At 43.9% G+C, this 22,663-nt stretch overlaps 1 protein-coding gene across 10 annotated transcripts in view; it reads right to left on the bottom strand.

Annotated features, from left to right (window-relative positions):
* Positions 1 to 22,663, bottom strand: part of eif4g3a (eukaryotic translation initiation factor 4 gamma, 3a) — a 69,177-nt gene that overhangs the window by 1,265 nt on the left and 45,249 nt on the right. For all 10 annotated transcript variants that reach the window (XM_083939249.1, XM_083939251.1, XM_083939252.1 and 7 more), the window contains 11 exons: positions 21,886 to 21,976; positions 20,836 to 20,953; positions 20,530 to 20,753; positions 17,928 to 18,040; positions 17,499 to 17,671; positions 6,567 to 6,692; positions 6,173 to 6,254; positions 3,877 to 3,975; positions 3,544 to 3,690; positions 896 to 977; positions 621 to 767 (listed from right to left, as the gene is read on the bottom strand). In XM_083939249.1, coding sequence (XP_083795375.1) covers positions 621 to 767; positions 896 to 977; positions 3,544 to 3,690; positions 3,877 to 3,975; positions 6,173 to 6,254; positions 6,567 to 6,692; positions 17,499 to 17,671; positions 17,928 to 18,040; positions 20,530 to 20,753; positions 20,836 to 20,953; positions 21,886 to 21,976 — 1,402 coding nt within the window. The remainder of the gene's footprint in view (positions 1 to 620; positions 768 to 895; positions 978 to 3,543; positions 3,691 to 3,876; positions 3,976 to 6,172; positions 6,255 to 6,566; positions 6,693 to 17,498; positions 17,672 to 17,927; positions 18,041 to 20,529; positions 20,754 to 20,835; positions 20,954 to 21,885; positions 21,977 to 22,663) is intronic.

The raw sequence follows: 22,663 nt of genomic DNA, 5'->3' as shown, positions 1-22,663 counted from the left end.
GGTTTCATACTACTCGCATTCAAAATTAGCATTTATATGTTGGGTTTTAAATGTGGGAAACTGCAAAAAAAATAGTTGACAGACTTGTTTCCTATTGCCAGTAGTAGTAGTAGTAGTAGTAGTAAAAGTGGCAGAGTATGACTTTCTGTTTTTTTTTCTGGTGTGGTGAGAAATTTGAAAATGTTACAGTGGTTACTTCTTTTTACCAGCCACCACAATAAACAAAGGTGGCGTAAGGGCAGACCATCATTACGACGCAGGTGCAGAATCTCCTTGTAGTTATTGACCGTACAAACAGTAAATTACTGTTTCCAAGGTCAAGAATGAATTAACTTTGAATGAATACAATTTGAATTCAAAATTGACAGGAAATCCTCAAAGTGCTCAGAAAAAAAATGCAAATCTACAATTTCATGACAACTGGGCAAACTCCATCCGCTGATGAAGATCATGTGATACGATCAATAGCTTCAGAACAATATTGCCTATAATATTAGTATAAACATGACTAAGGAATCGCTTGGGACCACAATTTAATCTTCTCTGATAAGAAATAATAAATAATTCTTAAGGTTTACACCTGCCGCCTCCTCATAATGAAGCTAAGATGCAGCACTTACTTGGAGGCTGATCGAGGGTGACGATCAGCGCCTGAAGTGCATAAAGTGCTTGCAGCTGTCGCTCAGTGTCTGAGTTAAGGTACTTGAGTAATACAGGCAATCTCCTCTGGATGATGGCCGTGTCCACCCGACAGTTGGTGTTATCATCTGTTGGGTAAAGCAGGAAGCAGAGTGAGAGCACGCTGAGCCGTGTTTGGCAGAGAGTAAATATTGCAATCAGGCAGCGATTTTTAGCAGAATAGATGGCTTTCTCCTCCAGGTGGTGTAGTGCTTACCTTTCACTGCTGCCTTACACACAGCTGTCATCAAAGCCCTCAGGAAGGGAGACGAGCTCATCTGAGAGTCATCTAAGGTTGCCTGGGAAATGGAGCACAGAGAAGGAGGACAAAACACACAACATGTAAATATGTCTCTGCAGTTATCTAACCACTGTACAGCAAGGAATCTGTGTGTGTGTGTGTGTGTGTGTCCTTCCGACATCCTGAGAACCATTTGTCCGATCTACTTCACAATTGCTGGAAACCCTTTGCAATGCATTGTTGAATTTGGTGCAATTTGTTCAGATGGTGGCGCTATAACAATGAACTTTACGTCATGACCTGTAACTTTTGAACTTTACGCCTCGGAAACAAAATTCAACAACAATTTCTTCCTGGATTCTGTGGGTCTAAGGCATATATTTAGTGGTGGGACAGGATTGAAAAAATGAATCTAATTAAATAGAGGCTTTGTAATTAATCGCAACAAAATGTGTTTATTTTTATCAGTGAGCACTAACGTTTTGTAAACTTTTATGTCACACACTTTTGTTTTGGTTTATAAAAAATAAAACAGTGCTGAATAGAGTAAGAAAGGTGGAAACCTAACATTGCAAAAATATTTAGAATATCCTTGACATAAAATAAACAGTTTCACATAGAGGGCTTTTTCTTCCATGTTCTCAAAAACACAGAAACAAAAATGATCCATCAACTAATGACAACAACCTCCTGCTAACGTTAGCTGCAGCATGTTCGGCATTGGGGTGGGAGCGGAGGCTGAAGAGCTCCGGTTGGAGGCGAATTCTCACTCACTCACATATCTTCAACCACTTATCCGGGATCGGGTCGCAGGGGCAGCAGCTCTAGCAGGGGACCCCAAACTTTCCTTTTTCTTTCTTGCACAATTTGCACAAACTGTGCTCCATTTTTCCACTTGGTCGTTTCTTATGTAGCCCGGTGGAAATTTATAAAGAATAAAAAGGGCATTTGTTTAAATAAATACGTTAACTGCATAATACATAGCAGTTAAGATTTATTAAAGTCTAAGTTCATGGTTTATAAATGTAATTTAAAGTTAAAAGCAATCATTAAAAAAATTAACAAAAATAAATACTGGGTAATGTTATTGGTGTATTGAACTATGCATTTAATATGTTAATTATTTTTTGTTTATAAATGTCTGTAACTATCACTGAAAGTACATCAAGAAATAGACACAAATGTTTGTGAATGTATTTTTTTTTTAAAAGGTGCGAGAGGAGAGGAGGACGAAGCCTGGAATCTCGGTGTGAAGAGTGAAGGAAAAGAGACTGTCGAGTGAATGTCTGTCACCAGGGTCGTGGATGTGTTCAACCAGGTCGCTTTGGAAGACTTTGCGGTGAAGTTACTGTCTGTTTGAGTGGACAGCTAGCCGGCTAGCGGCTCGCGACCCCCACAGCAGAGCCTGTGTGAAAGCGTGTGTGGAGCTGCGGACAACGAAGCCGAGCCACGGTCGGCGGCAGTGTGTGTCTTATTCTCCTCCATGTGGATCCTCTATTCCTCCTGTTTCGGCCATTCTCCAGCGTGGGTGTGTGAGGCTCTTTTGCCTTGTCGTGGCGAAGCAGCCATTTGTTTGAGGCTACAACGTACCCAAGCTGCATTCAGGCCTGAATTGGTTGAAATGTATATTTGAACAATTGAGTTTTATTTTATTTCATGGGGTCCATTAAAAAGTGTCATGGTGATATTTATTATTTTTAGAGAATGTCTTTAAAAAAAAAGTAAGTGAACGTGCTGAATATAATTTGTGAGTAAACAATACATTTTTTATTAAGGTCAAAAGGAATAATTTTTTTTAAAAAAACTCATCCTCTCGCTTCTCATCATAATCGCTTTAATTTCTCTTGTGGTGTGTCCTGTGCGTCAGTATATCGGGCCGGGCGGGAACTTGTGCAGTGAGCAACTTTCTGCACTGGGTGCGAAAATAAATTGAGATTAATAGCGTTATTTCTTTTGTCGCATTATTTTTTCTGTAATTAATTAATTAAATTAATTAATCGTAATTAACGCGTTAAAGTCCCAGCCCTACTTATATTACAAACTAGAATTGTGACCTTGCAGTTACTCTGCCACCCAGTCCAGTTGCAGTTTACATGCAACCGTCCCGACTTACATAATATATGTAGTTAGTTAGTAGTAGACTTTGAAGGAGGCATACAAATGTCAAATCTCTTCAACACTTTGTGCAGTTGCATCCACATTTGGTGGACGTGTAGATATGATGCCTGACAAATTTGCTTTTATTTGGCCAGTAGGTGGTGCTGTAGTAGCATCATCTAACCATAAAGAAAGGAATCTCTGTATGTCTGTATGTATGACTGTCATTCACATATCTCAAGAACTGTTCAGCCAGACAACTTCACACTTGGCAGGTGAGTACCCAAATGAGTGCAGTGTCAAGTGTGAAGTCGATTGGATAAGCCGTTTTCTAGAACAGTGTACTTCTGGGGGCCAAGCAAACGGCCCACCCTGACTGGGCACTGCACTATTTCTGCACATTACAGACTGAAAATGAAACAGAGCTGTGCTACAGTTTTGCAACTCATAAATGACTGCCCTCTGAATTTATGTGCTGTTTGATGTTTTTTTCTTGGAAAAAAGTGCACACGTGTCACTTCTCATACCTCGACCCAGTCAAAGATCTGCTCATCGCTGGCCATGTCCTCCAGGAGGAGTCTCTCCAGCTGCTGGTTTAGCTCCTCAGGAGACAAGATCTTTTTGGACAGGGCCGCCTCAGGACTGGAGCCGTCCGACAGAACAAACTGGAGTTTCTGATTGAATCAAGACGAGAGGACATCGATATGATGAGTGACAAATAAAAGACGGATGAGGAAAGAAGGAGGAGGTGGTGGTCTGTGTCAACTTCTTGTGTTACATTAGTATCCAGAAAGCCAGTGGTTTGGTACTAATATATCCTCTAATACTAATATATTCTTCTTGAGGCCTTTATTACCAACCTGTTGTGAGATGAAAGCCTGGACGTCCTCTTCCTCTGGCAGGAGGTCGGTCCAGTTGAGACCAGACTCCCTCCACAAAGAACCTATAGTCCTATGGCTCTGTGGAGACAAGAGATCTCAGCTCTCTTCTCTGAAATATCTTACTTCAACTGCGTGCTTTCCAGGAAAAGTCAAGAGCCAAATGAGCTTAAATATGCTACAAATCAAAGTCTACGTTCACACTGCAGATACAAGTGACCTGAATCAGATTTTTTCGCTCATAAGTGACCCATATCTGATTTGCTTTTGACACTGCGAACAACACAAGTCGCTTTGAATCTGGCGTTTTCAAATAAGAATTAGACCACTTTTAAATAAGGTACTGAATCGGATACGTATCGGATTTTTTTGGATGAGACCATAATCTGAACAGTCACTTTTTTTGTAAATTAATGAAAAATAAAATTGATTGAAAAATCAGATGGGAGCCAGGAACAGAATCAAAACAAACATGGAGGACTGCAGTGAAGCAGGCAGTCAGTGGAGGGATAGCGAAGTTTTAGACCTCATTAGTATCTGCAGTTTGGTTGCCGTTGCCATGTTTGCTTCCGTAAACACCATTTCTGCGTGATGTCATCAATGATCAACTGTGCATGCAGGTCACCTGAGGAGTGTGAGCTGTTTACACAGCAATCCGTAGACAGGCCACATTTAAAGAAGTAATGTGAACAGCCAAACAAAAAATCGGATTTGAGCAATACATCGGAATTGTGCATTGAGACACAACGTGTGAACGTAGCCAAAATGACAAAATAACCATGTCCATGATCTGATTAATGTAGTAAAATAAACACTTTTTTATAAACTGAATTATAAAATTGCAATATTTGTCTGTACTTTGGGCTTTCACATTCAAAAGCCATTCCAATCAAAACATCACTAAGGGCGTGATCACACTGTCCTCCCGGACCACGACCCGGACTTTAGGGTACTTGTCCCCCCTCCCTCTCCCCCCCGCGCCCCAGCCCCGTTTGTACTCACACTGCCAGGGCCTCGGCCAATGCTTCTTGCTGTCCATACGCCTTCAAGCCGTAACACGTCACACGCATTGATCGCGTGTGTGGCTTTGTTTACAAATTTTTCCACAGACCTCGGTTTTTGTGCGTCTTGTCGACGGTTTTTGAATATTTTCATCCGACCAAATCTGCAGTAAACACTCCACCTCCGCATCACACCAACGTGAACCTTTCACCACCATTGTTGTTGTTGTTAAATGTCCGCGCATGGTCCGTCCTTCTATTGACATGTCCGAACAGGCGGACATAACGCTACTGCCGTAGGGCTCGTGCGCGTGCACGTGCGCACGCTCGTGCTCGTACATGTGCAAACGGCTCCGCTAAAGCCCACCTCTTTCAAGCGGTCTGTGGACGGTCCGCTGGCCCCAGTTGAGCGCGGAGCGGGTGCGCTCACACTACTTAAAGGTACTAGACTTTAGCTGAGAGCGTGATCACACTGTCCTCCCGGACCACGACCCGACTTTAGGGTACTTGTCCCCCCTCCCTCTCCCCCCCGCGCCCCAGCCCCGTTTGTACACACACTACCTGGGCCTCGGCCAATGCTTCTTGCTGTCCATACGCCATCACGCTGTAACACGTCACACGCATTGATCGCGTGTGTGTGGCTTTGTTTACAAATCTTTCCACAGACCTCGGAGTTTTTGTGCGTCTTGTCGACTGTTTTTGAATATTTTCATCAGACCAAATCTGCAGTAAACACTCCACCTCCGCACCACACCAACGTGAACCTTTCACCACCATTGTTGTTGTTGTTAAATGTCCGCGCATGGTCCGTCCTTCTATTTACATGTCCGAACAGGCGGACATAACGCTACTGCCGTAGGGCTCGTGCTCGTACACGTGCGCACGCTCGTGCTCGTACATGTGCAAACGGCTCCGCTAAAGCCCACCTCTTTCAAGCGGGCCGTGGAGGGCCAGCTGGCCCCAGTTGAGCGCGGAGCGGGTGCGCTCACACTACTTAAAGGTACTAGACTTTAGCTGAAAAAACGGTTTTGGCCGCGGCCAAAAGGATAGTGTGAGCACGCTCTGAAAAACCGGTTTTGGCCGCGGCCAAAAGGACAGTGTGAGCACGCTGTAATATAATCAATCATTAACTTTGATAGACATTTAAGTGAACGACAAACGATTGATCTATTAACTGTACTACCCTAACTAAAATGGAGCTAGTGATTATACTCTACTGGCTTTATAATGAGAGCAGGTGACATAACTACACAGTTGAAGATTAAAGTGCTGCTTACCATTTGTTTGCATAGTAAGTGCAGTATTTCAGAAATTAAGATCCCAGCTCTTCCCACAGGAAGCAAAGGTTTGCTTAATTCACTGTGAACAAATGGAGACGACAACATTTAAATACAAGTCTGCGCAAATGTCCTTTGCACAGAAAAAAGTTATACAATACAATGAGACACTGGAGACAATTTCCTGTACAGCCGTAAGCTTCTCCTCAAACTTATAATTTCACCAAGTAAAGCCTGAAATTCACCTTGAAAGGAAAGAGGAAAAAGAACAACAACCGTACAATACAACACAGAACAGTGGTTACACTTTTCCTGAGCAAACAAATTTGACTAGTTTTAGTGTATTTGCTCCTTGAATTTCAAGTGGATGACTCTGGTTCAGCCACCTCAGTACCTGAAGAGTTCTCTCATAGAGAAGCCCCCTTCTTTCAGCACGGGGCTGAGCAGCTCGGCCAGGTACAGCCAAATGTGGGGAATGTCGATCGCCATGTCATCTGCTTGTTCCAGTGTGTCTGCAAACCTGAGAACATAAAAAAGACACCGTGGTGGTTTGGAATTATCTTAAAAAAATTATATTAATGTTCCTGTGGTCTGGGAGGTGACAACTAGTCTCTCATATATGTATAAACGTGTAAAACACAAAGCTGCTCAAATACACAAGTTATTGTATACAAACAAAATATTGATTTACTCCCTGAATTAATACCATCAGAGAGCCTGTTTACACTGAGGCGGAACGTTATGGGCAGGTTTTAGGGAAATACTGTGGGGCTGCCGGTACGATAGTTTCCACTATCTGCAAATTATCCTAGTTCTCCCGGCCTAGCTCACATTGGCATGGTAGTGGAAAGACAGCTATTGGATAAATTAAAAGAGACACTTGAACTGAGTTAGAAGGTGGCTGATAAGCAGATGGCAGATGCTTCTTGGCTGGATGAAGAACAGAAAGTCTTAATGGCTGAGAGGGACAGAAAACAAAAAGGTATCAATTAAAAAATAACACAGGGTTCTATTTCATCCTTACTGACAACCAGAGGCAATGCTTTACACTGGATATCTTCTGTCTCGCACATGAGCAGATCGAGTATTAAGATAAACAAAGTCACAATGACCTCGGATGACCCCGGCTCAGGTATAAATTCCGGTGTCATCCACAAGATCATTTCCTTTTCATCTTCTCGCTATTCAGGTTAACTAGAGTTAACGTCTTACTGTGGTAGCTTCAGCTACAGCTAAGTATTTCCACTCGTCGCTGGTAGCTCTGTTACCGCATCGGTTGGAGTTACGGGTTACTCGCCCTCCAAAAGCTGCAACAGGCTGGAGCTTTTTCAGAAAAGCAATTGGGTCCGCCGGTCGGTGTGGGTCTTGTGAAAATGCCGGTTGAAGCCATCTTCTATTATTGTTAATATAATATTTTTTTGCATGTGAATGTTTATTCAAAGTCAATTACATAAGCTTACTGTCATGGATGTGACATGTTAATGCCGGAGTTGACTTACTGTGAATGATTGTTTTTCACACTTGAAAACTAACTTGATAAATCTAAGCAAAGAAAAGAATATCTAGATGACAGTACTGTTTTACAGCTAAGTATGCTGTTCATGGTTAGCAGAGTGCTTTTGCTCTAGCTAACGGTAAATATTAGTTAGGTTTTGTCAAAAATTCAATTTTGAATGTCAGAACCCCTGCAGTATGAGAACTGTCAGAAGTTCTTTGCTAACAGAGACAAGTACATTGTTCAGTACCTACCGTCCTTGGGTTCCTGCAATCGGGGAGAGTCTTCCTCTACCCTGACAGAAAAAGATGTCTGTGGCTGCTATTGTCATTGCAGCACGTTAGGACCAGCAACGACACAGTAGGGAACCACAGGCTGGTGTCCCTTTTCTTAAAGGAGCCTCTAGGTTTGCGTTCCTGAGCCCCCACAGGCTTCTGCATGGGACCTAACCTTAGTGTCAGAAACCCTTGCTTCCCTCGGAGCCCTGGGCACAGGCAGTACTGACATGATTGTCAACCACAACTGCATAACTTCAGCTAACATTGTGTGCTACGTGCCTTGTCTGTGGGTTGATTCATTGATGGCTCAGCTGGCATGCTTTGGCTTCCCCAACATTTTGGGGAGCCCTGATGGGACTGTTTGTATGAGTCATCCAGTGTGAAGCACTGTCTCTGGCGGTCAGTAAGGAAGAAATGGAATGAAAGTTACAAATGTAACTACGGTTCTATGAATCTCAGAATTCCAGGTCACTCAGAATCTTGTGGGCCGCGAGAAGACTCACTTTCTGACCGTCTGTTTCTCTCTGATCCAGACTCACTTTCTGACCGTCTGTTTCTCTCTGATCCAGACTCACTTTCTGACCGTCTGTTTCTCTCTGATCCAGACTCACTTTCTGACCGTCTGTTTCTCTCTGATCCAGACTCACTTTCTGACCGTCTGTTTCTCTCTGATCCAGACTCACTTTCTGACCGTCTGTTTCTCTCTGATCCAGACTCACTTTCTGACCGTCTGTTTCTCTCTGATCCAGACTCACTTTCTGACCGTCTGTTTCTCTCTGATCCAGACTCACTTTCTGACCGTCTGTTTCTCTCTGATCCAGACTCACTTTCTGACGTCTGTTTCTCTCTGATCCAGACTCACTTTCTGACGTCTGTTTCTCTCTGATCCAGACTCACTTTCTGACCGTCTGTTTCCCTCTGATCCAGACTCACTTTCTAACCGCCTGTTTCTCTCTGATCCAGACTCACTTTCTGACGTCTGTTTCTCTCTGATCCAGACACACTTTCTGACCGTCTGTTTCTCTCTGATCCAGACTCACTTTCTGACCGTCTGTTTCTCTCTGCTCCAGACTCACTTTCTAACCGCCTGTTTCTCTCTGATCCAGACTCACTTTCTGACGTCTGTTTCTCTCTGATCCAGACACACTTTCTGACCGTCTGTTTCTCTCTGATCCAGACTCACTTTCTGACGTCTGTTTCTCTCTGATCAGGACTCACTTTCTGACGTCTGTTTCTCTCTGATCCAGACTCACTTTCTGACCGTCTGTTTCCCTCTGATCCAGACTCACTTTCTAACCGCCTGTTTCTCTCTGATCCAGACTCACTTTCTGACCGTCTGTTTCTCTCTGCTCCAGACTCACTTTCTGACCGTCTGTTTCTGTCTGATCCAGACTCACTTTCTGACCGTCTGTTTCTCTCTGCTCCAGACTCACTTTCTGACCGTCTGTTTCTCTCTGATCCAGACTCACTTTCTGACCGTCTGTTTCTCTCTGATCCAGACTCACTTTCTGACCGTCTGTTTCTCTCTGATCCAGACTCACTTTCTGACGTCTGTTTCTCTCTGATCCAGACTCACTTTCTGACGTCTGTTTCTCTCTGATCCAGACTCACTTTCTGACCGTCTGTTTCCCTCTGATCCAGACTCACTTTCTAACCGCCGGTTTCTCTCTGATCCAGACTCACTTTCTGACGTCTGTTTCTCTCTGATCCAGACTCACTTTCTGACCGTCTGTTTCTCTCTGATCCAGACTCACTTTCTGACGTCTGTTTCTCTCTGATCAGGACTCACTTTCTGACGTCTGTTTCTCTCTGATCCAGACTCACTTTCTGACCGTCTGTTTCTCTCTGATCCAGACTCACTTTCTGACCGTCTGTTTCTCTCTGATCCAGACTCACTTTCTGACCGTCTGTTTCTCTCTGATCCAGACTCACTTTCTGACGTCTGTTTCTCTCTGATCCAGACTCACTTTCTGACCGTCTGTTTCTCTCTGATCCAGACTCACTTTCTGACCGTCTGTTTCCCTCTGATCCAAACTCACTTTCTAACCGCCTGTTTCTCTCTGATCCAGACTCACTTTCTGACGTCTGTTTCTCTCTGATCCAGACTCACTTTCTGACCGTCTGTTTCTCTCTGATCCAGACTCACTTTCTGACCGTCTGTTTCTCTCTGATCCAGACTCACTTTCTGACGTCTGTTTCTCTCTGATCAGGACTCACTTTCTGACGTCTGTTTCTCTCTGATCCAGACTCACTTTCTGACAGTCTGTTTCCCTCTGATCCAGACTCACTTTCTAACCGCCTGTTTCTCTCTGATCCAGACTCACTTTCTGACCGTCTGTTTCTCTCTGCTCCAGACTCACTTTCTGACCGTCTGTTTCTGTCTGATCCAGACTCACTTTCTGACCGTCTGTTTCTCTCTGCTCCAGACTCACTTTCTGACCGTCTGTTTCTCTCTGATCCAGACTCACTTTCTGACCGTCTGTTTCTCTCTGATCCAGACTCACTTTCTGACCGTCTGTTTCTCTCTGATCCAGACTCACTTTCTGACGTCTGTTTCTCTCTGATCCAGACTCACTTTCTGACGTCTGTTTCTCTCTGATCCAGACTCACTTTCTGACCGTCTGTTTCTGTCTGATCCAGACTCACTTTCTGACCGTCTGTTTCTCTCTGATCCAGACTCACTTTCTGACAGTCTGTTTCTCTCTGATCCAGACTCACTTTCTGACCGTCTGTTTCTCTCTGATCCAGACTCACTTTCTGACCGTCTGTTTCTCTCTAAACTAGACTCACTTTCTGACCGTCTGTTTCTCTCTGATCCAGACTCACTTTCTGACCGTCTGTTTCTCTCTGATCCAGACTCACTTTCTGACCGTCTGTTTCTCTCTGATCCAGACTCGCTTTCTGACCGTCTGTTTCTCTCTGCTCCAGACTCACTTTCTGACCGTCTGTTTCTCTCTGATCCAGACTCGCTTTCTGACCGTCTGTTTCTCTCTGATCCAGACTCACTTTCTGACCGTCTGTTTCTCTCTGATCCAGACTCACTTTCTGACCGTCTGTTTCTCTCTGATCCAGACTCACTTTCTGACAGTCTGTTTCTCTCTGCTCCAGACTCACTTTCTGACCGTCTGTTTCTCTCTGATCCAGACTCACTTTCTGACCGTCTGTTTCTCTCTGATCCAGACTCACTTTCTGACCGTCTGTTTCTCTCTGATCCAGACTCACTTTCTGACCGTCTGTTTCTCTCTGATCCAGACTCACTTTCTGACCGTCTGTTTCTCTCTGATCCAGACTCACTTTCAGAACGTCTGTTTCTCTCTGATCCAGACTAACTTTCTGACCGTCTGTTTCTCTCTGATCCAGACTAACTTTCTGACCGTCTGTGTCTCTCTGCTCCTCCGACTCACTTACTGACCGTCTGTTTCTCTCTGATCCAGACTCACTTTCTGACCGTCTGCTTCTCTCTAAACCAGACTAACTTTCTAATCGTCTGTTTCTCTCTGATCCTGACTCACTTACTGACCGTCTGTTTCTCTCTGATCCAGAATCACTTACTGGCCGTCTGCTTCTCTCTGATCCAGACTCACTTTCTGACCGTCTGTTTCTCTCTGATCCAGACTCACTTACTGACCGTCTGTTTCTCTCTGATCCAGACTAACTTTCTGACCGTCTGTTTCTCTCTGATCCAGACTCACTTTCTGACCGTCTGTTTCTCTCTGATCCAGACTCACTTTCTGACCGTCTGTTTCTCTCTGATCCAGACTCACTTACTGACCGTCTGTTTCTCTCTGATCCAGACTCACTTTCTAACCGTCTGTTTCTCACTGATCCAGACTCACTTTCTGACGTCTGTTTTTCTCTGATCCAGACTCACTTTCTGACCGTCTGTTTCTCTCTAAACCAGACCCACTTTCTGACAGTCTGTTTCTCTCTGATCCAGACTCACTTTCTGACAGTCTGTTTCTCTCTGATCCAGACTCACTTTCTGACCGTCTGTTTCTCTCTGATCCAGACTCGCTTTCTGACCGTCTGTTTCTCTCTGATCCAGACTCACTTTCTGACCGTCTGCTTCTCTCTAAACCAGACTAACTTTCTAATCGTCTGTTTCTCTCTGATCCTGACTCACTTACTGACCGTCTGTTTCTCTCTGATCCAGAATCACTTACTGGCCGTCTGCTTCTCTCTGATCCAGACTCACTTTCTGACCGTCTGTTTCTCTCTGATCCAGACTCGCTTTCTGACCGTCTGTTTCTCTCTGATCCAGACTCACTTTCTGACCGTCTGTTTCTCTCTGATCCAGACTCACTTTCTGACCGTCTGTTTCTCTCTGATCCAGACTCACTTTCTGACCGTCTGTTTCTCTCTGATCCAGACTCACTTTCTGACTGTCTGTTTCTCTCTGATCCAGACTCACTTTCAGAACGTCTGTTTCTCTCTGATCCAGACTAACTTTCTGACCGTCTGTTTCTCTCTGATCCAGACTAACTTTCTGACCGTCTGTTTCTCTCTGCTCCTCTGACTCACTTACTGACCTTCTGTTTCTCTCTGATCCAGACTCACTTTCTGACCGTCTGCTTCTCTCTAAACCAGACTAACTTTCTAATCGTCTGTTTCTCTCTGATCCTGACTCACTTACTGACCGTCTGTTTCTCTCTGATCCAGAATCACTTACTGGCCGTCTGCTTCTCTCTGATCCAGACTCACTTTCTGACCGTCTGTTTCTCTCTGATCCAGACTAACTTTCTGACCGTCTGTTTCTCTCTGCTCCTCTGACTCACTTACTGACCTTCTGTTTCTCTCTGATCCAGACTCACTTTCTGACCGTCTGCTTCTCTCTAAACCAGACTAACTTTCTAATCGTCTGTTTCTCTCTGATCCTGACTCACTTACTGACCGTCTGTTTCTCTCTGATCCAGAATCACTTACTGGCCGTCTGCTTCTCTCTGATCCAGACTCACTTTCTGACCGTCTGTTTCTCTCTGATCCAGACTCACTTACTGACCGTCTGTTTCTCTCTGATCCAGACTAACTTTCTGACCGTCTGTTTCTCTCTGATCCAGACTCACTTTCTGACCGTCTGTTTCTCTCTGATCCAGACTCACTTTCTGACCGTCTGTTTCTCTCTGATCCAGACTCACTTACTGACCGTTTGTTTCTCTCTAAACCAGACCCACTTTCTGACAGTCTGTTTCTCTCTGATCCAGACTCACTTTCTGACAGTCTGTTTCTCTCTGATCCAGACTCACTTTCTGACCGACTGTTTCTCTCTGATCCAGACTCACTTTCTGACCGTCTGTTTCTCTCTGATCCAGACTCACTTTCTGACCGTCTGTTTCTCTCTGATCCAGACTCACTTTCTGACCGTCTGTTTCTCTCTGATCCTGACTCACTTTCTGACAGTCTGTTTCTCTCTAAACCAGACTAACTTTCTAATCGTCTGTTTCTCTCTGATCCAGACTCACTTTCTGACAGTCTGTTTCTCTCTGATCCAGACTCACTTTCTGACAGCCTGTTTCTCTCTGATCCAGACTCACTTTCTAACCGTCTGTTTCTCTCTGATCCAGACTCACTTTCTGACGTCTGTTTTTCTCTGATCCAGACTCACTTTCTGACCGTCTGTTTCTCTCTGGCCAGACTCACTTACTGACCGTCTGTTTCTCTCTGATCCAGACTCACTTTCTGACCGTCTGTTTCTCTCTGATCCAGACTCACTTTCTGACGTCTGTTTCTCTCTAAACCAGACTCACTTTCTGACCGTCTGTTTCTCTCTGATCCAGACTCACTTTCTGACCGTCTGTTTCTCTCTGATCCAGACTCACTTTCTGACCGTCTGTTTCTCTCTGAACCAGACTCACTTTCTGACAGTCTGTTTCTCTCTGCTCCAGACTCACTTTCTGACCGTCTGTTTCTCTCTGATCCAGACTCACTTTCTGACCGTCTGTTTCTCTCTGATCCAGACTCACTTTCTGACCGTCTGTTTCTCTCTGATCCAGACTCACTTTCTGACCGTCTGTTTCTCTCTGATCCAGACTCACTTTCTGACAGTCTGTTTCTCTCTGATCCAGACTCACTTTCTGACCACCGTCTGTTTCTCTCTGATCCAGACTCACTTTCTGACCGTCTGTTTCTCTCTGATCCAGACTAACTTTCTGACCGTCTGTTTCTCTCTGCTCCTCCGACTCACTTACTGACCGTCTGTTTCTCTCTAAACCAGACTAACTTTCTAATCGTCTGTTTCTCTCTGATCCTGACTCACTTACTGACCGTCTGTTTCTCTCTGATCCAGACTCACTTTCTGACGTCTGTTTTTCTCTGATCCAGACTCACTTTCTGACCGTCTGTTTCTCTCTGATCCAGACTCACTTTCTGACCGTCTGTTTCTCTCTGATCCAGACTCACTTTCTGACAGTCTGTTTCTCTCTGATCCAGACTCACTTTCTGACCGTCTGTTTCTCTCTGATCCTGACTCACTTTCTGACGTCTGTTTCTCTCTGATCCAGACTCACTTTCTGACCGTCTGTTTCTCTCTGATCCAGACTCACTTTCTGACCGTCTGTTTCTCTCTGATCCAGACTCACTTTCTGACAGTCTGTTTCTCTCTGATCCAGACTCACTTTCTGACTGTCTCTTTCTCTCTGATCCAGACTCACTTACTGACCGTCTGTTTCTCTCTGATCCAGACTCACTTTCTGACCGTCTGTTTCTCTCTGATCCAGACTCACTTTCTGACGTCTGTTTCTCTCTAAACCAGACTCACTTTCTGACCGTCTGTTTCTCTCTGATCCTGACTCACTTTCTGACAGTCTGTTTCTCTCTGATGCCGACTCACTTTCTAACCGTCTGTTTCTCTCTGATCCAGACTCACTTTCTGACGTCTGTTTTTCTCTGATCCAGACTCACTTTCTGACCGTCTGTTTCTCTCTAAACCAGACTCACTTTCTGACCGTCTGTTTCTCTCTGGCCAGACTCACTTACTGACCGTCTGTTTCTCTCTGATCCAGACTCACTTTCTGACCGTCTGTTTCTCTCTGAACCAGACTCACTTTCTGACAGTCTGTTTCTCTCTGCTCCAGACTCACTTTCTGACCGTCTGTTTCTCTCTGATCCAGACTCACTTTCTGACCGTCTGTTTCTCTCTGATCCTGACTCACTTTCTGACAGTCTGTTTCTCTCTGATCCAGACTCACTTTCTGACCGTCTGTTTCTCTCTGATCCAGACTCACTTTCTGACAGTCTGTTCCTCTCTGATCCAGACTCACTTTCTGACCGTCTGTTTCTCTCTGATCCAGACTCACTTTCTAACCGTCTGTTTCTCTCTGATCCAGACTCACTTTCTGACGTCTGTTTTTCTCTGATCCAGACTCACTTTCTGACCGTCTGTTTTTCTCTGATCCAGACTCACTTTCTGACCGTCTGTTTCTCTCTGATCCAGACTCACTTTCTGACCGTTTGTTTCTCTCTGATCCAGACTCACTTTCTGACCGTCTGTTTTTCTCTGATCCAGACTCACTTTCTGACCGTCTGTTTCTCTCTGCTCCTCCGACTCACTTTCTGACCGTCTGTTTCTCTCTGCTCCTCCGACTCACTTACTGACCGTCTGTTTCTCTCTAAACCAGACTAACTTTCTAATCGTCTGTTTCTCTCTGATCCAGACTCACTTACTGACCGTCTGTTTCTCTCTGATCCACACTCACTTTCTGACCGTCTGTTTCTCTCTGATCCACACTCACTTTCTGACCGTCTGTTTCTCTCTGATCCAGACTCACTTTCTGACCGTATGTTTCTCTCCCTACTCCCGCCTCACTCTTCAGATCGTGTGTTGATCGTCTTTGATTCTCTCCCTGTCTCCAAATCACTCCTCTGATTGTCTCCTCTCTCTGTACTGCTTTCTTTATCGTCCTTTCTGTCTCTCTGTTGTCCTTTCATCCGTCATTCGCCTCTTAATTTTTTGACTATGCCGCTGTTTGCTGCCTGGAATGCAGAGACTTGATTTGCTGAGTAGCATCCCCTGGGATGACTTAGCTCGTACACGATTGGTCAGTTCATTTCCTGATCTCAACCGGAGCAGCCGTAAACACTAGAAAAGCTGCGACGGAAAGCTGCGCATGTTAAAAGTATCCCGTCAAATTACCGCAATAATAAATGGATTATAGATCCGGGTCCGTACAGGATTGCCTCTTGGTCCGGACTCAGACCGCGGTCTGCCAGTTAGTGAACTATGCTTTACAGAGTAGGTAAAGACCACACTCTATGACGTATTTATGATTTACATAGACCCAATAATTCCTCTGTAGAGTACGGTGGCAACGAAAACCTTCCCTATAACAGGCAGGAACGTCAGACAGACCCAGCTCTGTGGAGGACGGACATCTGTCTGCACCGGTTGGGGAGGAAGAAAAGAAGAGAGAAAGAGATAAAAGACGGACAGATGGATAGAGAGAGACAGACAGACACACCTCCAGAGATGCAAGCAACCAAAGCGTAACAGTAACTATAATAATATCTATAGTAATGTTAGACATGCATGTGTTAGGCAATTGATGACTCTGAATTGCCCTGTAGGTGTGAATGTGAGTGTAAATGGTTGTCTGTCCCTGTCTGTCTCTATAGGTGCGTTTAAAGCAGTTTAAAAACCTGAGGTTATGGGCGTACCCAGGTTTCTCAAACACCATATAAAGACCATAACCCCGGTAAAATCGGAATTCTCACACCCCGGTTAACAGACCTAGATAACTCCTTTAGTAACCGGAGTTCTCTGGCATGTAAACATCTTATCCGGATTATTATCGGGTTTCTCGTCTGCACGATAACAGCCAGCGCCGAAAACAATGTGAAAAAAACAACAATAGAGCATTACCTTGAAACGGAGGGAGGATTTCGCAACGGCAAGTAACATCACTACCAAGAAGACCCGTTTCGGTTGTAATTCTGTCCAAAAGTCGTTTGTGATTTTGACAAAGGACATGGCGGACAGAATTACAACCGTGTGATCCTGTGATGAGGTAAACCGGAAAAAAAGCCATATTCAGTCCAGTTGTATGTTGGCGGAGCGCCACCTATTGTACCGGAGGCAGAGTTACTTGGTCATTTCCCCATTCAACCCCTTTTTATGTATACAAGGAGAAGTTCAATCCGATCATTCCCTTAACCGGGGTATGGCCATTTTCGGGTTACTGATGTCCATGTAAACGCACTGTATGTGCTCTGCGATAGACTGTCCTATCCAGGGTGCACCCCACCTCATGCCCGATGTCAGCTGGCATCGACTCCAGCCTCCAGCAACCTCGTCAGGGACAAGCTGTTGCAGATGATGGATGAATGGATGGTAGGAAACTCTGGAGAACTCTAATTTACATTTAAGTACGATTAATGCATATCCCAATAAATAACCACTAAATCATTAAAAGGGGACATTTTAGAATAAAAATATGTTTCAATCAATATTTCCACTTCATGGGAACCCAGCACTACAATAACAGAAAGCAGGTACACATAAATAAAGACTGATTTAAACAAAAAACATAACGATTAATAGTCTGACAGACAGAGAACTGACCCTTTGTAGAACTGGGGTTTGGTCAGGATTCCCTGCTGCACCAGCTGGAAGAGGAGCTGGCCCATGTGGTCCCTTGTTATCTGACTGCGCTCCAGGGTTGACTCCAACCCGACACGCACAAAGACGTGCAGCTGAGGACCTAAGTCGAGCTCATCCACACATTGAACAGCCTCCTGCAGTAAAGAAATATATTCCAGACTGAGTGAAATTTAACTAGTTATTTTTGCACGCTCAGTGATAAAGCAGCCAGATTAAATCTGTTGTTGATATTATCATGCTTTTTATGAAAGAGAAACTACTACTCTTCATTAAATGTTGTTTAAAGCAACAAATATGAATTGGTTTTAAAGAATCGGCAGGAGGATGAGAAGAAGCAATCACTTATACACTAATACACTTAATTTAGATTAGATCTTTTTGTGTCAGTACCTTGTAGTCATTTATGTGCAGGAACTCGTCGATGATGGCCTTGGATTTCCTCTCTATCTCCTCCTCAGGCAGATTTGGTCTCTCCTGGGTCTGGACCACTGGCTCAGGTTTCACTGTCAACGTAAAAACACAACAATGTTTGACTGCGGTATAACTTTTCGTCAGGCATGTGCTTCGGTGCCCCCAGTAACTTCATTTATTATTTCAGAAGTTTAATGTTCTACTTTCTCTGTCAAGTTTAAAACTACAGTTTTTAGTTTTACTGCTTAAAGAGATACTTTGCACAGAGCTTTCTGCAGAGTTGAACTTCCTAGCTGCCAATAAAACCCTGACAATATTACACATTTGACCATATCATTTATACTGTATGTAAATATAAAATGATAAAGATGTATCCAATATCAGGGTTTTTTCTGCATTATAAATTTTGAAACGGCCACCTTGCTGAAATTGTCTGCCACTGCGCTAGAATCTTGATTGATAATCAATGTAGTTCTATAGAAGCTCAGTGGCGATGTTTTCAACTCGGTTTAACTTGACCAGCAGAATGGGTGCTTTTGATTTTAGCTCTGGGCTGCAAAATTACGTTTACAGGCTGCTTGTGTTCCTGCAAAAAAACTAAACCAGTAGACTTTTATGTGGTTGCATTATCAGCAGCCACAGATGCAACATTGTACCAGTGAAAACCTTCAAAATCAAACTTAAAGCACACTGACTTGCCGGTGTTTCAGTTTAACAAGGGACTGTATAAAAAGGGGATACTCTGAGATATGTTTTAATTCACCAGGGATCCAGGTTTGTGGCCGCACTGAGTTAATCTCTTAACTGTCATTTATTTTCCCACAACGGCAAACAAGGTTTTGTTTCTTTTAAGTGGTGAATAAAATTCTACGCACACGTGCTTACACAAGGAGGTTTCAAAGACAAATAGAATAATTTAGAAAATTAATTAGAGATAGATATTATTAGGAAGAACTTGCTCTCCTCCTGTTTACTGAAACAACAAGCAACGTATAAACACCACTGACACATTTACTCAAGCAAAACTATAAAGACTGATCAGTTAGGTGACGGTATGTTTAATATTCATGAAAACCTAAACAAAGAGGCATTCATCATGAGGACAGCTAAAATTCTCTTCTGACATCTGCCGTCACTATGGCAACTGCAGACTCTTTCAGCTGAAAGTGGTCAGTTAACGTCAGATGAATTTCGTTCCACTTTGCTTCCGCCTTGACTCCCTCTAGCTCCACTCAACCATCTGGGATCGATCCATAGGAAAGTGATCTCAGGTGGTCGAGCCAATCAGGACCACCAGGCGGGTTTTTTTTATATATGTAATGTAGCAAAGAAGTGACTGTTGTGATTGAGACAATGGCTCACTTCAAGGAAGCCGGCGTCAACATGGATGCTGCTAATTCATCCCTGTTGTCCAATCTAGTGAATATTTCTTCTTTAAAAAAACACCAGAGAACGGCTCTGAAGGCTTTTGTTCTTCTTCCGACCGGGTTCGTCTTTTCCCTGCGTCGTTCTCATCAGCGTCACGGGTTGGTTTCGATGTGAGTGGTTGAACTAGCACGTCCATGAAGATCACGGACAAGTGGTTTATCCAATCATATGCAAGGATTTTTGATAAGGCCCAGCCTCCTGAAATCACTTTCCTATGCAGGGATCCCAGATGTATGAGTGAAGCAAGGAGGAACGAAAGTCATCTGGCAAGAGTCAGGTTAGTCAGTTTACGGGTCACTTGTTACTGTTCGGGAGAGAAAACGTCCGTCAGAGCAGTGATGTCTTCTAGTCTGTACAGTTTTAGGAGACCTGCAGTGGATTCAACCAGGGCCACTTGACATCGGGTCGGTGCATGTCAGAGTTTCTGAGGCTATAGGCTGTTCTTAGGTCTCATTCTGACTGCTGATGTCTGTGCTGACCTTTCCTATCCTTAACAGAAATATTAACCTACTCAGTAGGCCTGCCCTGACGGGAGTCACTCATGATGACCATCATTGTTTCCCATACATAGACCAATGTGTGGCGCAGCGCCACAAAATAAACACCAAGAGCCACAGATTGATTCAGGGTTTGTTTGTTTTATCAACGCGATTTTGGATTTATAAATATCGTTCAGTTCATACATCTACGCATAGCACTTCTCCTCCCTGTTATTGACGTTCACACACACACATACACACAGAGATAAACAGATGCGCACACTTGCCAAGAAGACCCTCACTCGCCCGACATTTTCAACAAACCCAACTATAACTTGGTCCACAAGTATTAATATCAAAAGATAAACCTATTTAGTGTTTTAGACTGCTAAACAACCTGTTTGTGGCCAAGTCACACAAAATAGGTATATTTGCAATCGAGCTTATGTTTTGTTCAGTCAATCTTCACATTTGAATAAGTATCATAAACGTGAGTCACAGAGCCAGACGTGGTTTTGTGCACATAACGTTAGTTCAGTATTCAGTGGCTGGGCACCTCATGCACGTAATCAGCTCAAATTTGGGCCAGAAAAAAACCTGAATATGGACAGTTCATATCTATTATATCCAAATATTGTCATGTGTGTACAGTGTTGTGCAGCACGTTGTCTTACCGGGCTCCCTGACTCTGCTGCGCTCTAGCTCCGTTTTGTCCTCTGTGACACTCTGTCTCCGGAGCTCAGCTCCCTCTCGCTCCCGGTCTCTCCACGGCTCCTCGGAGGTTTGACTCTCAAGCAGCTCCTTCGAACTACCTCCCCTGGTGAACGATCCGGGACGTGATGATGGAGGGGCAGAGATCAGCGGTTTCTCGCCGCGTTCTCTCCCTGCACTGCTACGACTAGTAGGAGAGAAATAAAATGAATCAGGATGTTACCGTATGTGAGAGATGAAATACCCAGAAGCATTTTGTTGCTCTTTACCTTCCCAGAGTTCTCCTAGAGTCAAAGTCTGTGTTCTGTGGCGGAGTGGTGGAGGGTTGAGGGGGAGGAGTCGACTGCAGTGCAGAGTAACGATTGAGGCCAGCTGTCCGTGATAGTTCTGTTATGGAGAGAAAAGTTCAAAGAGACATGAATGACCAGAAAATCAAGGGAAATGATTATGGATTATTAGAGCTAAAGTGTTGTTTCGCCTGAGTCAATTTACTTGTATACGCAGAAACATATCTGACTTGTATGACAAGAGGGGAAATACAAAATGAAATGCTGATCAACAGGGAAAAAATCACTAGTTAGCCTCCAACTCAGATTTCAGTGAGGGTGAGCATTGATGTAACACTCCCCTCCTTTTTCTTCAGTGATTGCTGAGGTGTGTGGAGTTCAGAAAGTCAGAAGTATTTGAACTTCTTGCAGCCTCTATTTTCATTCTCTACACAACTATTTCCATCAGCACGAGGCATACAAATGAGTGCAACACCATGAAAAAGGGATGGGTGATTGGACGAGCTCATCGGCTATTGACAAAGGCTCAGTATTTCGCCGGTTGTAGTTTGCTAATTTAACGGACTGCCTCAGAAGAACGAGCTGCTGCTCTGCGGACGATTGCTCATCAAACAGCAAGGAAAGAAAAAGCGCTTAGAGGTGGCATATTTTCAAAATTACACTGTGAATTAAGGATTTTACCAGAGTTGCCGATCTTTGGAACAGTGGAAAGACATACTGACACCTTACCTCGTGCAGTGCTACAATGATTAACTAACATGCTTTCAAATAAGTTTACAAGTGTTAAAACTCAAATCTTGATGTCAACAATTAGTCAGTAAGTCAAATTTGAGTTGAGACACAGTGCCAGAGGGAGGAAGGATACCTCCTCATCCAAGTTATTTTTATTGTTTCGGTACGATGAACCAACTTCTGAGACACAAGATGAAATGTGCTTGGTAGTGTGATCTTTTCACTGTTTTTCAACTCCTGCTCATGCAACGTTTGGACCCACTTTGGTCTTGGATCAGTTAATACATGTGTTTGTTTTACCTGAGTCACTGGCCTTGGCTCCTCCGCTGCTGCCCTTCACCCATGTGACTTGAGCCCGGGGACCCAGCTGGATCTTCTCATCCATTTGAGGCTGCAGAAAGAGAATAATTTAAGAACAAGCTGCAAGCAAACATGGAAACTGAAAGTCAAAGGCAAACTAGGACAAACATCTTGGACAAGAAAAAGGACCCAGCTTTAAACCTATATGTACATGATTGTCACTTTAATGTTTTGAGCTGCCAGAAATAACACAAATCTATAGGGATCTCTGGCTTAACCAATTTTGCCATAACCACGGTTACGAAACGTCACGGTTTCATAACCATAAGACCTGTAGAAACTACTATACCTACGGTGTCCTGATTCCTGCAGTGTTGCCCTGTGAAAACGAATCTCGCACGAACGAAGTCATGTGACGCATATGTGCCGGTTTGTTTTGTGTGAGAGAGAGTCATACCACTATTCTGAAACTTTATCCCTACAAATCAATCAATGTAGATGCTAATACGCTTGTGTTTACTAGCTCTAACAATCTATTGACAAAAGGAAACTGATATATGCAGATTTCTTTTTCATTCTTGCTTTTTGTTTAGTAAATTCTTCTGTAGTCCATCCATCAACGTTTTACACAAGGTTATTTATATTCAAGACGTCTCAAGAATATGTTTGTTAAAACCTTTGATTAAAGATATTAATCAAGGACAAGTAGAACACAACATGTAGTGTATAACATGTAGGGTGAACGTGAACTGGCAGAAAGGATTAGTAAAATGAGTAT

This window comes from Echiichthys vipera (assembly GCF_963691815.1).
Source record: "Echiichthys vipera genome assembly, chromosome: X".
NCBI classification, from domain to species: domain Eukaryota; kingdom Metazoa; phylum Chordata; class Actinopteri; order Perciformes; family Trachinidae; genus Echiichthys; species Echiichthys vipera.
This window is presented reverse-complemented; position numbering and strand designations above follow the sequence as displayed.